Below are 14,846 nucleotides of genomic sequence, written 5' to 3'. Positions count from 1 at the left end.
TTTGTTTTATGATTACATTTTATGGTAACACAACACCTAAACAGAAGAAGAAATGATCGCAAATGATCAATCAGGCAATTAAGAAGGTTAGAAACAACCTTCGCTGCAGATATTATTTTATTCCACATGGAACAAAACAGCAGTTTTGATTTTCAAAGATAATACACATCCCCTTCACTCAGTTTTTGAATTGTTACCATCAGGATGCAGGCTTCAAATTCCTAGAGCCTGAAGAAATGCTTATAAAAAGTCATTTATCCTAATTGCAGTTGTTGTATTAAACCCGATCACTGTTTAATGTGAATGGTGCGGTTGTTAGGTGATCTGCAGTAATATGTATGGAGCTAATACATTTTTTAGATTTGAATTCATTTGGTTGTCTTGACGAGTGTTGCTATTATGTGATTGTTGTATGGCTGTATGTATGTTACCAGTGTTAAAGACACATTTCCTTTCTGTGCCAAGCAGAACGGATAATAAAGTTTAAACTAAACTATTTAACATGAGCTGAAACAAAACAATTGTTGAGATTTTTTTTGGACAGATTATTTTATGTTCAATCTACTTAATTATTAGTAGTTAACTAGTTTACTTACTCGATTTGTGTTGGGAAACCATGAATAAATTGTGTGAAACCCAGCATGTTTTACAGTGTAGTCCAAATATCAAAAAAAAAAAATTCAATTATGAAATGTTTAAGCTAAAAAAGATAAGCTTAAAATATTGTTTTGTTTTCAGAGATTATACATTACAATTAAATGTTTTTACTTTCAATCAAGCAATCAGCCGTTGGTTTAGGTAAAATAAGGTTGTTTTCAGTTTTAAAAAAAAATAGTTTTAGGGAAGAACTTACTCATTTTGGCTATTTTTTTTAAATGTCTAGAAAATCCTTCTACATTTAAAAATAATTAGATATTTGCTCAAGAAACACAACAAAAACTCTACTGTATATTGAATAAATACTAGGAAAATGTCAAATTTTGAGAGAATTAAGTAAAGTTTGAACTAATATTTTACATTTACTCACGTTTTTATTTGAGTAAAGATATCAGTATCAGTAATTCAACAATATTTTTTTTACACTCCTAGATATTTCTGAAATGTGTAGCTGAAACACTGATGAGCCGTTGTGCTCTACAACACCTCCAGTGTTTTCTCTCCATCCTGTGCTTAAAATGCTAATGCTGCAGCATTGGCCCGGCTCCGGTGGTCTGCCTCATGCTGGGCTTGTGTGTATGTGCTGGTCAATGGGCTGTGCTTGTGTATGTTTGGGGGTTTGGGGGGGGGTCGTCAGAGATCTGTGGGACACAGACAAGGACAGTCTTGTGGCCTTTTGTTCTTGAGCTTGGCCGTGTGGAGTCAAGAGCAGGACCTTCACACCTACTGCCTCAACTCAACATGAAACATCGCTTCACCTCATTAACCACCAAACACTAGCCAAAGGTGCAGAGAGATAAGGAAACGCTTTTCAGATCACACTTTTCCTCGTTTTCCGTGCTAAAAAGTCTCACCCTGGTGAGGTGGATGTGCATTTGTTTGGTTGTTGGTTTATTTTCAAGCCTGTCACATGCAGCTACATTTCTTTGTTTAATTTTAACAATCAATTATTTGAGAAAATAAGAGAATTAAGAGAAGAAATGTTCCCTGACATTAACAGTGAATTAACTGCAATAATTAAAAAAAAATTTAACTAAATTTAATTGATATTTCTTTAAAAGAACTGTAAAAATGCTGGGTTTCACACACTTGATTAGATTTAAGTTAACATGAATAACTTAAGTCAACTTTAGTTTTTACAAATTCAAGCGGATTGAACATTAGACAATTAAGTTGTCTTCCCCTCCTAAAAACCCCTCCCCCCTCAAGAAAACAATAATTGTGTTGTTTCAGCTCATTTTAAACAAGTAGTTTGAACAAACAGCAAACTGCATTTTTTTTTTGAGTGAACTAGCACGGGGGTGTAGTGGGTAGCACAATTGCCTCACAACAAGAAGGTTGCTGGTTCGAGCCTCAGGTGGGTCAGTTGGCATTTCTGTGTGCAGTTTGCATGTTCTTCCTGTGTTCGCGTGGAATTCCTCCGGGTGCTCCGGTTTCCCCCACAAGTCCAAAGACGTGGTACGGGTGAATTAGGTAAGCTAAACTGTACGTAGTGTATGTGTGTGAATTAAAGCGTATAGGTGTTTCCTTGTAATGGGTCGCAGCTGGAAGGGCATCCGCTGCATAAAACATATGCTGGATAAGTTGGTGGTTCATTCCGCTGTGATGACCACAGATTAATAAAGGAACTAAGCTGAAATGAATGAACTATATATGCTGCACACTGTGGAAAAAGTTCATTTAAAGTCCCCATGATATCAATATTATTATTTTTTTTTAATATTTTAGTATCATTATGAGGATAAAGATAAGCTAATGTGCTCTAAAACAGTGACTAAATTTGCATAAAGCATCCAAACTAGCCATTTGCCTCTTCCGTTAAAATGAAAATCTAACAGATCAAATGCTCTCAATCTGATATGTCCCAACCCCTTGAAAATGCTATTGCTATATGTGCCTAAAGTCTCCAAGAAATCAAAACTAATCATTCGATTTTGTTAGCTCACATTGCTAGTTTTGTGGTGAAAAATTCACCTGTACATGTAATAAAAAAATAGTTTGCCCTACTAATCTTTAATTGAAATCTGAAAATGCACTTCCTGTTTGTTTTATTCTCAAATTATGTGATTTTGAGGTAATGAGCATGGCTAACATACTTAACCACGCTGGTTCAACGGTCATTTTTGACAACAAACAGAAATAGTAAGCAAGAGGAGTCTGTTAGGCTGTAATAACTTTTCTACAACCCTTTTCCTGATCTTTCTGAATGCATCCATTCAGCTCACGGTAGAAAAATTCATTTTCTACAGGAACTGCGTCACAATACAAATAATAATAATAATAATAACTATCGTAGCTTCCGGTTCATTGGGACTTTAAGCTCATCCACTCTCATTGTAAAGCTGTAATAAAAACGATACGCTATTGGCTGTTTTTTGTTTTTTAGGGAAGGGGGTACATTGTGTCCTGTCCTGTCTTTATGATTCAGTCCAAATTAGAGTCACATCACTATTTATTTATTTATTTATTTATTAGTTTATTTATTTATTTATTAGTTATGTTATTTAACATACAGATGAAATTTGATTGTTTAGGATATCATTTAGTTAATTTTGATGAAAGTTTTTTAAGTTACCTATTATTAAGTGTATATATAATTCCATTCTTGTGATGTCTTTAGGGTTAAGCTCAGTGATTACATCACAGTTTCATTATGACAAAAACAGCAGTCCACAATTGCAACATATAATGAATTTATGTGTTTGAGGAAATATAAATCCATTACAGTCCTTTATAGAGCAACTTTTGTGGGAAAAATAGACACGTCTGTACGACTATATATTTTTTTCCCACAGACATAATGATTTTTCATACTGTACAAAACATATATTTTGTAAATTTAAATCTGTTTACTACCCCTAAACACAACCCTCACAGAAAAAAAATATATATATTCTGCATTTTTACATTTTTAAAAACAGTTTATTATGTAGTCAGTCAATACAATTTCAGTTGTTATAATAGTTGTATGTACGGCCTTCAAAAGTATGGCTAAACTTATTTTTTTACAAAGTATTTTTAAACAATTTTTATCGATTTTTTTGTTTTCAAACTCATTTATGAAAATGTAACCCAGCCTCTAAAAACAATATATAGCAGATTATATGAACATGCAGTGTGAACAAGATTAGCCATTACTGTAAAAAAAGGAAAGTTAGAAATTGCAATGAGATTGTGTTGAGTTCCAGTATTTTGAATTATGCATTGCATTTCATTAAATTGGGTTTTAGAGTTAAAGAATACAAAAAAATTGTCAATTTAACAAAATATGCACCAGTAATTTAGTTTGTTTGTTTGTTTGTTTGTTTGTTTGTTTGTTAGTTAGTTAGTTTTTTGTTTAGTTTTTTTTTTTTTTTTTTTTTTTGGTGCTGTAACTTTAAATTTCACATCTAAAGTATAGGCCTTTAAAATGTGAACAATTTCTCAAAACATCATAATTACTGAACTCTAATTCATGCAAATATGTTATCCTGAAAAACTAATTAATAAAAAAAATCATCCATGTTGGTGACCTACAGTTTGCCCTCCTGACTCATTGGATTTATAGGAAGCATAACAAACCACTGATGAGTAAAGATTGAAAAAAATGAAAAAGGATGGGTGTAGCTTTTAAAAATTCTGTTCTCAGATAGACAAACTTCTCTGCCCTCAGATTTCACACGCTTCATTGTGACTAGCAGTTTAATAAAATTAATAATCAGGTAATTAAAACACAATATAGGATTCATTGATTTTCAATTCAATTAAATGTATTTATTTTACTGCTTTTAGATTCAACTTTGTCCCACTCCACATTTTATTTTACAAAATATATTCACATCCCTTTCAGATCAATATTTTAAGAAACTAATTCAATAGTAAGACATGTAGAATAAGACAGAAAGATCATGAACTCATTTTAATGAAGCTGAAACAAGAAAATACATTATTATTACAGTTTCTACAAAACTATGACTTTCGTATTTATATTATGATTATTAAAAAAAAAAAAAATCACAGTTCCACAATTTGGAATCCTGTCCTAATTTATATACATTGTACAAAAATGCTGGGTTTCACACAATCAATTTGTGTTGGGACAACATGAAAGAAATAAGTTAACTTATTAGTTTTTACAAATTTAAGTGAATGAAACGTGAAACAATTAAGTTTTATGAAAAAAAATGTCAATAATCCTGTTTCAGCTTAATTTAAATAGTAGTGTTTTGAACATACAACAAACATAGTTTAAGAGCAAATAATAAATGAAGAGACTTTATTTTTACATGAACGTTTATAAAAATTCATGAAATTAAAGGATTTTGAATATTTCAATAAAGAATTAAAAACACTGACAATGACCTCATGGAATCTTCATACTCTAATGAGAAATTATCTTCTACACACCACTCATTTTCTCCATAAAAGCAACACATTTTTCTTTTGTACAATTCAGGTTTATTTATCACAGACAATTAGGACATTTTTATCACTGCATATTCAGTTTTTTGATATTGGTTGTTTATGTCTTCTTTACTTGGTTTCAGTACATTGTAGTTCAATTCAATGTAAGTCACCACATCTTCACCCTGTTCAAGCAGTCAGAATTATGTCATCTTAGTTAATGAAAAGATAAAATTCGGAATAATACTGTTTGCATTTTACTCACTTTGTGGAATTTGTTTGTAGTAGTTTCAGTTTCAGGATTCAGTGTGTGTTGTTTTTCATTTGATGCTGTCACTAAAAAAGAAAAAAAAGGTGCACATTATTATGTTTTAAATATAAACAACACAAAAGTAGTAAGACTGTTAAATGTTGTTTAATAAACAGCATAACTATTTGTTAAAATTCCTAAAATTATGAATAATGGTCAACACATGACTGCTATTTTTCTGGCAGTATATTTAGCATGAAAATACAGCTATTTTTTTCTCTGAGAGTAGGTTTTGCTCTCGGTTCCTACAATGTGATACAAATCTGACATCACTTCCTCAAAATGTGCAATACATTCACCACAAAAGTGAACCCGTGACTTTTACAAAAATAAGACTCTTGAGTCAGAATCTTCTTCTTATGTTTTAACTGCAATAAACATCTAAAATAAGGTTTTAAATGAGTTTTTTACTTTCTATAATTGTTAGAATGAAAGTAAGCGCAGAGCTTGAGGGCCTACTCACACTATGCTATCCATTCCGTGCTCAGGCCCAGTTCCCGGACCGTTTGATAAGTGTGAGTGCGTTGAATCGGGCTCAGGCACAGTTCACTTGGCCTGCCCTGGCCCGGTTGGAAGATGTGTGCCTGAGCAGGCCCGAATGTAATGTGAGTGCGGGCTGTTGTGGGAGACGGGAGAGGGGACAAGTGTGCTTTGGCCCAGTTCGAAGCAACTGTACATAGTGTGAGTACGCCCTAAGATGCGATAGATACCTGAGACCTGTGAGGTGACCAAGTCTGAGGTGACCACTTACTTTGTGCTTTCTTGTGATATCTGAGCCAGGTGATAATAAGTGCAGCCAATGAAAAAGCACCAACCACTAGCACTATTGGGATTATAATGAATGATTCTGTAAAATAATAGCAAAAACATATTATTTGAAATATTTTAATTAATTAAATGATTAGTTTATTTATTTACATTCTCTTGCTATTTTTCATTGTAATAATACAATCTGTAGATAATGTCCTTGCAAAAAAAACCTTTTTGTTAAACACTGTAAAACCCAACAGTCAACTTTATCAAATGAAATGAGTGTAGTTAACTCAAAATAGACTGATAGTTCATTCTACTCATTTGAAAACAGTTTGTGTTGAAGGTAATGAGTTAATTAAATACCTCATTACTTTAACTTAAATGGAGTAAGTTCACTGTACTCATGTAGATTTTTAACTCAAATAATTTGTAGCAATTGGTTTCCTTAAACAGTTTGAGTTGCCTTAACGTATTGGGTTTTAAAGTACTCAGTTGGTTTGAGCTCTCTTCATTAGACTTGTAAAAGTCTATCAAGGTCATAAATATGCCTACATGTTCTAATAATTCAAGATGCCAACTAATCCAATATAAAGTAGTACGTCAGCTTCATTATTCTAAGGTTAAGCTTAACAAAGTCTACCCCGCCATCTCCTCTACATGTAACAAATGTGAACCTGCGGAAGGCTCATCAGGACATCTTTTATGGTCACGCCCAAAACATTTTTAATTTGGACTGAAATTATTAGATTCTAAGGCTTATTCGCGTGACCTTGTTTTTAGTTGGTCTGAATCACCTCATGGGTTCAGACATCAAATTTAAAATGCTGTCCAATATGAAATGGTGATGGCTAAAAGAATTTTTTGTATGTCTATGGAAAAAGGCATCAAATGTTCTTTTTAAATCCAGAATTTTTTAGCACTTTACATTTAGAGAAACTTAGACATAATCTTTCTGATAGCATTGCTGGCTTCGAAGCCACCTGGAAACCCTTGTTTATTTTTTGTCAAATGTCAAGCATAACAGTTTAACGGCATGACCCTGTCATTGTTTGCAAGATCACCATATTGCCTGTGCCCACTGGCCAAGAAATATAACATTGTTTACCTATGTATAAAACTGGAGAAATTGATGTAATAATGGTTTTAAAATCTTTTTTTTTTTCTATCTATTTTTTTTTTTTTTTTTTGCCTTTTCTGTCTTTATAATAGTAGTTGCTTTTTGTATTGCTCTATGTTGCTTTAAGGTCAAAATAAAAATATAATATTCAAGTCTACAATAATAGAAAACATGCTGTCATCTTATGTCATGGCACTGTAAATAATGTAAAGACCAAGCCAGAAAACGTATAATTTCAAATGATAAAAACTCAATCTCTTTGTTGAACTTTTCAACATCAAGTGTTGTCAGAGCGGTTATCAAGGTCCCACAATGCAATTCCAATCATTCTAATTCTAATAAGTGAAAAACAGCCATGATTCACAAGTTAATGGATAAATAATGTATATTTTTTTACATTGCAATATTTTACATTTATGTAAAGCTGTAAATATTCATCCAGCAACTCATTTTGATCTACTCGTAAATAAGAACAACATGCTGATGACAGATGCATATATAAGACTAATGTTGAACACTGCACAGTTATTAGAAATAATTAGACAAATAGTTTACTTACTGTCTTCTGCGCTGTCTGATAAACTAACAATATTGTCCATAGAAGTTGTATCTGGAAAAAAATGGGGGGGAAACCTAATAATAATATTAGGGGGAAATGTTTGGGAGGACGTGGGTTGCATTTTGCTAAAACATTTACAATAATATGATCTATTAATGTTTAGAAATTCTAGAATCAACAGTTTGACATAAAAGTGGGAACAGCTTTATAGAGTGGGTATAATCAGTTACAATAGCAAAAAGTACACTATAGCAGAAATATATTTCACTTTCAAAGTAAAAATTCTATTTAATCTAAAAGCTTGAGCAAATTACCATAGCTTTGTGTAGTAGTAGCAGTAGTAGTAGTGGTAGTAGTAGTAGCAGTGGTAGCAGTAGCGTCTGAAAGAGAAAGGCACACACTGATAAATAGATAATTTAGACAGAATCAAGGTTGATGAATATGAGCATATAAAATTAAGCAGTCTTTGCTTTACCTTTTTTAATAAACAAGCAAATTCTGGAATCCTCTTTAATTTGTTCTCCACCCAAACCTGAAAACTGTCGACAGGTGAAGCATCCAAGATTTTGGGGCTTGACTTGACTGAAGTGTAGAGCGCAGTCGGTCAACAGACTCACTCTGTTTTTTCTATCTAACCGCTCTGATTTGCGTATGCCAAGACTGACAAGTTCAACAGTAGGACTCTCATTAGACAGCCATGTCACTTTACTGCAAGAATTCTGTTCCACCTTATTAAGGCAAGGCAAACTGACAGGCTTTCCGATTTCTACAGGCAACTTAGCACCTTATGAAAATCAAGACAACATCTTTACATTAGAAAAAAAAAACATGAAAAAAGGGACAGACTGAATATTAAATATACCAGACAAATGTGTCAAAGAAAAACTAATCTAATCAAACTTAATCTTTTAATTATTGTATTCATTATTCATATTAGGTTAGAGATTGTTTTTTCTTTTTACTTACCTGCTGTAATTTCATCAAGCTCCATATCTACAACAACAATAATAATGATCATAAACATAATCATAAAAATAATAACATAAAGCATTTCTTAAGTCTGACAGCCATTTTTCTGTATTACCTGCATAAACAAAGCAGAACAGCAATCCAAGAAATGGGCACAAGAACACATGCATTTTTCTTCTATTGGTAACAGCTTTTGTTCTCGATTCCCAGTCTTATGTACTTTGACTATGACATCACTTCCTCTGAATGTGTAATACGTTCACCATCTGATTTTAAAAAACACTAAACCCACGCACATTCTTTCAACTCAGATGTATCAGGGATCGTCACAGTAGAATGAACCGCCAATTACTCTGCCATATGTTTTAGGTGGCAGATGCCCTTCCCAGCCCACCACTGAGAGTACATGAACTTGTGAACTTCCAGTGCTGGGAAACAAAAGACTAAACCTTTAAATAAAATAATGTATTACAAACATCCTATTGTTCAATTTTCAAATCTATCTAAATTAATTTAATTTGTTTTAACACCAATAAACTAAAAAGTGTTGTTGTTGTTGTTGTTTGTTTTCAGTTTGAATACACATTAATATTATTAGTTAAAGTTTGTGTGATTGCTGTCGTTGATGTATATACAGACAAAACAATGCAACCCAGCATATACATAGAATACTTTTGTTATTTTCATTCTGATAAAACTATAATAACTGGATAAAATGGGTATAGAAAACCAGATCACAAATGAGCTCAAGATGCAAATAGCTTTGATTTGATTACTGGTCATGAGTTTTACTATAATACAATATGTAAACTAGGTCCTAAATACCTGTGAGCCAAACCCTCCCCCCAAAAAGAAAAGGTTTAAGTTTTTCTGACACTGCCAAAACCTGTCATCAAAAAATGTATTTTCTGGTCAAAGATGTATCTGAGTAAAGCTGAGTGTAAATACAGCTCACTTAAGAAAAACAGAATTACAATTAACTCTCTTCTCCCTAAATCAGATCTACTTTGGGATATTGAGTTTATTTAATTGTTTTTGCAATAAATAACCAACAGAAATAATTTACAAGTATGACCATTCAATAAATGTCAAATTGTTACAGGTAGAAAATAGTATAGTAATTAATTAAATACATGCTTGCTGACAGTTGTAAATTAAGCATTTATTAATGTTTATGCATCATTTCATGTTGGTTTTTTACTTTAGTTGTAGTGTAGCTATTTGCCCAGCTGGTGGCATCCATATACTTGGTGACAAATATGTCAAAACTTCACATACAGCCAAACATAAATACCAAACATTCCATAATATAACAAATACAATACTAAAAAAGGAAAGAAAATGTTCTACATCTGAGAAGTACTTTTACACAGATCTAGTAAAAAAAAATATTGCTTTGTTTGACCATTTCTGAAACTTCTAACTTCTTAGATCTACAAAATGAGACAGAACTAGATGAAACAAATTACTGAATACACCAAATATAACATATTTAAAAGTAGACAATAGAATTTTTTTTTGCAAAAAAGCATGTAAAAACCAATTAGGCTAATTCAAGACCTGTGACCAAAAAAAAAAAGAAAGAAAGAAAGAAAGAAAGAAAGAAAGAAAGAAAGAAAGAAAGAAAGAAAGAAAGAAAGAAAGAAAGAAAGAAAGAAAGAAAGAAGAAAATATGCCACCATTATGAAACAATATTTAATTTTCATCATTTGGTGTAGCTGTTTAGGTTAAATTACATACTAATTCTGCCTGCATTTAAAAGAATAAATGGTTATATAATACTATAATTTTCAATTTAGCAATCTTTTACGTAATAAAAAATAATGGCAAAGTATACAGATTTAACTGTATTGTGCTGCGGCACGTGCGATCTTTATATTTCTTTTACATAATAGCATATGCCTTTACATTTTTAATATACCATCAAATTGTTAAATATGCCTGAAAAAACGACATTCTGTACATCATGCTGACGATTTTGCTTATAAGACCATTTTATTCCTTCTAATGCACGAGAAATCGATCAAATGCATTTTCTCGTTTATTTTCTAAGCATATGTGGAACAGTTTCCCTTTAAATGTAACCGTGTTATATGTCAACGACCCCAGCACAGTCAGGGGGGATTCTGACAGGATGACGTTTAGCTGTGGGCTGCGACTTGTTAGTGCGCACTAGTGAGACCCGCCTCCCTTCATTTTCCATCGGTCCCTTCACCGCAAAACACAGATGTTCTCTATATGTCCTTTCACATGTCATTCTGCACATCAATCGCATCTCAGCTCTGCGTTTGCTTATTGCGTCAATACCCACTGGTCACCCAGGCGCTGTGGACGCGTACTGCTTGAATAAGCTCCACTCGCCGCTGTCATGCTGAAAACACACTGCTCCTGTGGATTTGCAAAATTGGAGGAATGATGAATGAATAAAACACAGCGTGGATACCCGACAAACGCTGTGTAAACCGTCAGCAGTTTTCTTCAATCAGCCGTCAATAACAAGCGTTCAAGACGGACGGCGTACAGGAGCACAGAGGGAGAATCCGCGCCAACATGAGGGAACGGGACTTTATGCCAAACATGGAAAGGGGCAAACCGGCGACATACACAGGAGACAAAAAAGCTAAAATGGCTGCTAAAACCAATAAAAAGTGGGTGAGACTGGCTACTGTTTTCGCATATGTCTTGTCGGTGTCGTTGGCTGCTATAATACTGGCTATTTATTACAGTTTGATATGGAAACCAACGTCTGCTTCAGTGTCTGGACGGTCCGATGTTTTGATGACGACTACAGTTATGGCTATAAACACAAGTAACATCTCAGTAAGTGACGTGTCTACTAAGGTGAATAATACATCACTGGTTAGCCCGAAATCAACACAAACAACATATGACCTGTCCACTTCTCAAATGCATTGGGGTGATAAAAAAGGTCATGAAGGCCTTATTGATATCCCCACAACAAAAATGAAGAAAACCGACCAAGCAGGGACATCTGCCTCAACACACATTCAAAGAAAATCAGGACTTTTCAGTACAGCAGAAGTTAGCCATGTGTTGAAAACTAGTGTTCTAGTAGCAGGTGAGTCAAGTGAGGCTTTGTTGGCACGTGGAGCCACATCATCTTCCAAACAAACCGTCTATGGCAGTTCTGGATATGATGCCAGTAAGAATTGGGGTTTAGTCTCTCCCACAACTGACCAGGCATCCTGGACAAGCTACAGTGCAGGACCTGACGTCTCCTCTTTGACAGAACGTGGTCTGGACTTAATGGAGGGCTCGTCTGCGTTGCAGGAGGAGTTGGTTACCAAGGACACAGAGAATCCAATTGGTGTGTGACACCAGATTGTTTGTGTGGCATGTAATTATATGACATTAGAGGCGATGACTGGGCAGAGAAGAAAAAAAAAACTGCGAATGTGATAGAACCGTTCATGCAGTTTCTATTTTTTTTTCTTTTTCCAAGGACAGAAACTGTGTTGACTCTGCCTGCTATGGAAAGCTCTTATACATAGAGTGCAATAGTTTGGGTTCCAGAAGTAAATATCCCATTGTTTTATGAGTAGGGGGATTTATTTTGAATGTGTAAACCTTTCATAGTTAAAAATAGAGCTAAAAGGGTGTAAACTAATAGTGTATGTTTTAATGCAGCTTTATTTTTAACAGATTCTTTAGGCTATGTACACAATGTGGCCTAATTCCCTTGTCAGTTCAGCTTTTAGTGCTGAATTGTCTTCTGTACATACAGTTCAGATATTTACAAAACTAACAACTCCATTCTACAATCAAATTAACTCCAGAAAACTAAAGTATTTCACTGCACTACATTTACAAACATTCTGTGAAGTCCACCAGAACACACAGTGTTAGAAATCACATCTCAACATACCAGGAAACAAGGAACTTCAACCTAAACTGTTTATCATGGAAAAAAGCCACATAGATACAAAATATCACAATCAGCACTTGCCTACTTTTTTTAATCAGCAAAAAAGCTCTTTAGTGCTCAATTCATTTGTGGATATTATAGTTTTCCTATGTAATCTCAAATGACACTCTTAAACATTTAATATATTTATATTCATATCTTTGTTTTTACTTTAAATCAAAGTTCATGAAGTCATGGCTCTTTTCAAAGCTGTTTGGTTTGGTTTCCTTAACGATTACAACAATTTAAAAAAATGTTCCTTTAAAATAATTGGGAAAATATTTCTGGAACCAAGGCCAGAAAAAAAATTAGATGAGCAGTTTAGCACTCTATTTGATTACAGGTAATCTCAGCCACGCTCTAAATATACATTTTATTTATATCCAGTTGCTTTTAGGCAAATTTGCTAGTTAGTTCGATTTTCCACTTAAAATAGATCCAAAAGAAGCTAAAACCCTCCATGTCATGATTTGCTGCAGACACTAAACAGTGGTCGGGTGTAGATCATATAGGGAGCAGAGTGACAGAGATTACTTCCTAGCTCCACTTTCACTATTAATTTAACAAACAGAGATTATTTTGACATAAATTGCCTAACATAGGAAATATGAAGTCTTGGAAAACTGCTCAGCCAATCACATTTTAAGACAAATGACTGCTGTATAACCCAATTGGAAAAGGTGAAAGCAATTTGGTAAGCAGGAAAACGAGCCATTGTTATTGCCAATGTTGGATAGCCTTCCTTCAGTAGCGTTGATTTCATTGTGTAGTAATTGTGAGCAAGTTAAACACTGTTTTAAAGCAAGTTTGCTTATAGAGATCAAGATGCTCAGGAATGGAATACAAAGGAGGAAAAATACACTGTGCAAAATTACTCATGTGGACATTTTAATTGTTTAAGTGTCTTTTATAAATCAGTGTGGGTTGAGCAAGATGTATAATAAGCAAAATATGATGTTCAAATAAACAAGTATTTTTCATTCAGTGCCCTGAGTTATTAAACCAGCATCATATTTTGATTTAACCTTTTTAACAGTTAGTTACATGAGGCAAATGGGTTAGGATAACAAAAAAATCTAATTATTCAACTATAGTCTACGCATTAATTAATTAATTAATTAATTTTCTTGTTGGCTTAGTCCCTTTATTAATCCGGGGTCGCCACAGTGGAATGAACCGCCAACTTATCCAGCACACTTTAACGCAGCGGATGCCCTTCCAGCCACAACCCATCTCTGGGATTAGTCAGCTTCATTAAGTGGAATGAAGAAAGAGATGAAGAAAGAGATGTTAAGTGGAATGAAGAAAGAGATGTTGCTCATAAATTAACTAACTTGATCTGTACCAATCTTGCATTGTTTTAATACTTTTCATGCATATGCTACAAGGTTAGTCCCAATTTAGGCCTACATGTATTGCATAACAATTAATTACCAGAGAAAATGGTGCAAATACATATGTGGACTGAGCTGCTTTTGGATTATCACAATTTTAAAGCACTATGCTTACTCAATGATTTATCAAAAATGTTGGACTTGACTTATTTGAATGGCATCTTCTATCACAGTTCATTTCCATGGAGAATGTTTTTTTTGTTTTTTAAATGTGTATAATTGGTTTTCAAACTATTGCATTCCTTGATCATTTACTGTACATTATTCAGGCATAATAATAATAATAATAAAAGTTAATAATAATAATAAGTTATGAATATTTTACCAATATCAATCCCATTTGTCAAGCAAATATCTGTCTTGTGTTCTTTCAACTTATCACTAGCTGTTTATTCGAAAAGAAAAGAATACATATTTAATATTTATGTAATGTTCACTTATTAAATAGTTGAACACTGCATTCACACACACACTCATACACTACAAACAATTTAGCCTACCCAATTCACCTGTACGGCATGTCTTTGGACTGTGGGGGAAACCGGAGCACCTGGAGAAAACCCACGCGAATGCAGGGAGAACATGCAAACTCCACACAGAAACGCCAACTGACCCAGCCGAGGCTTGAACCAGCGACCTTCTTGCTGTGAGGCGACAGCACTACCTACTGCGCCACTGCGTCACCTAGTTCAAAAATCAAATTTTAAAATATAACATTTTGAAATATTTGTATTTATCAGCTATAGTATATCGGCCATCAGCCTTCAAATCCTAAGTGT

At 33.7% G+C, this 14,846-nt stretch overlaps 2 protein-coding genes across 2 annotated transcripts; one reads left to right on the top strand and one right to left on the bottom strand.

Moving 5' to 3' along the window:
* Positions 1 to 4,021: 4,021 nt before the first annotated feature.
* On the bottom strand, positions 4,022 to 8,953 carry LOC108180259 (uncharacterized). The gene is made up of 8 exons (XM_068218949.2): positions 8,864 to 8,953; positions 8,746 to 8,772; positions 8,255 to 8,563; positions 8,094 to 8,159; positions 7,780 to 7,830; positions 6,102 to 6,197; positions 5,306 to 5,376; positions 4,022 to 5,225 (listed from the first exon to the last, which is right to left on the bottom strand). The coding sequence occupies exons 1-8, from the start codon at positions 8,916 to 8,918 to the stop codon at positions 5,112 to 5,114; spliced, it is 789 nt and encodes a 262-aa protein (XP_068075050.1). The 5' UTR covers positions 8,919 to 8,953; the 3' UTR covers positions 4,022 to 5,111.
* Positions 8,954 to 11,050: 2,097 nt separating this feature from the next.
* Positions 11,051 to 12,142, top strand: zgc:153157. The gene has a single exon (NM_001045390.2). It carries the CDS (start codon positions 11,299 to 11,301, stop codon positions 12,082 to 12,084), a length of 786 nt encoding a protein of 261 aa, NP_001038855.2. The 5' UTR covers positions 11,051 to 11,298; the 3' UTR covers positions 12,085 to 12,142.
* Positions 12,143 to 14,846: the final 2,704 nt, after the last annotated feature.

The sequence above is a fragment of the Danio rerio genome, chromosome 20 (genome assembly GCF_049306965.1).
Source record: "Danio rerio strain Tuebingen ecotype United States chromosome 20, GRCz12tu, whole genome shotgun sequence".
In the NCBI taxonomy this organism is placed as follows: domain Eukaryota; kingdom Metazoa; phylum Chordata; class Actinopteri; order Cypriniformes; family Danionidae; genus Danio; species Danio rerio.
Note: the sequence above shows the minus strand (reverse complement) of the source record. Positions and strands in the feature narration are given on the sequence as shown.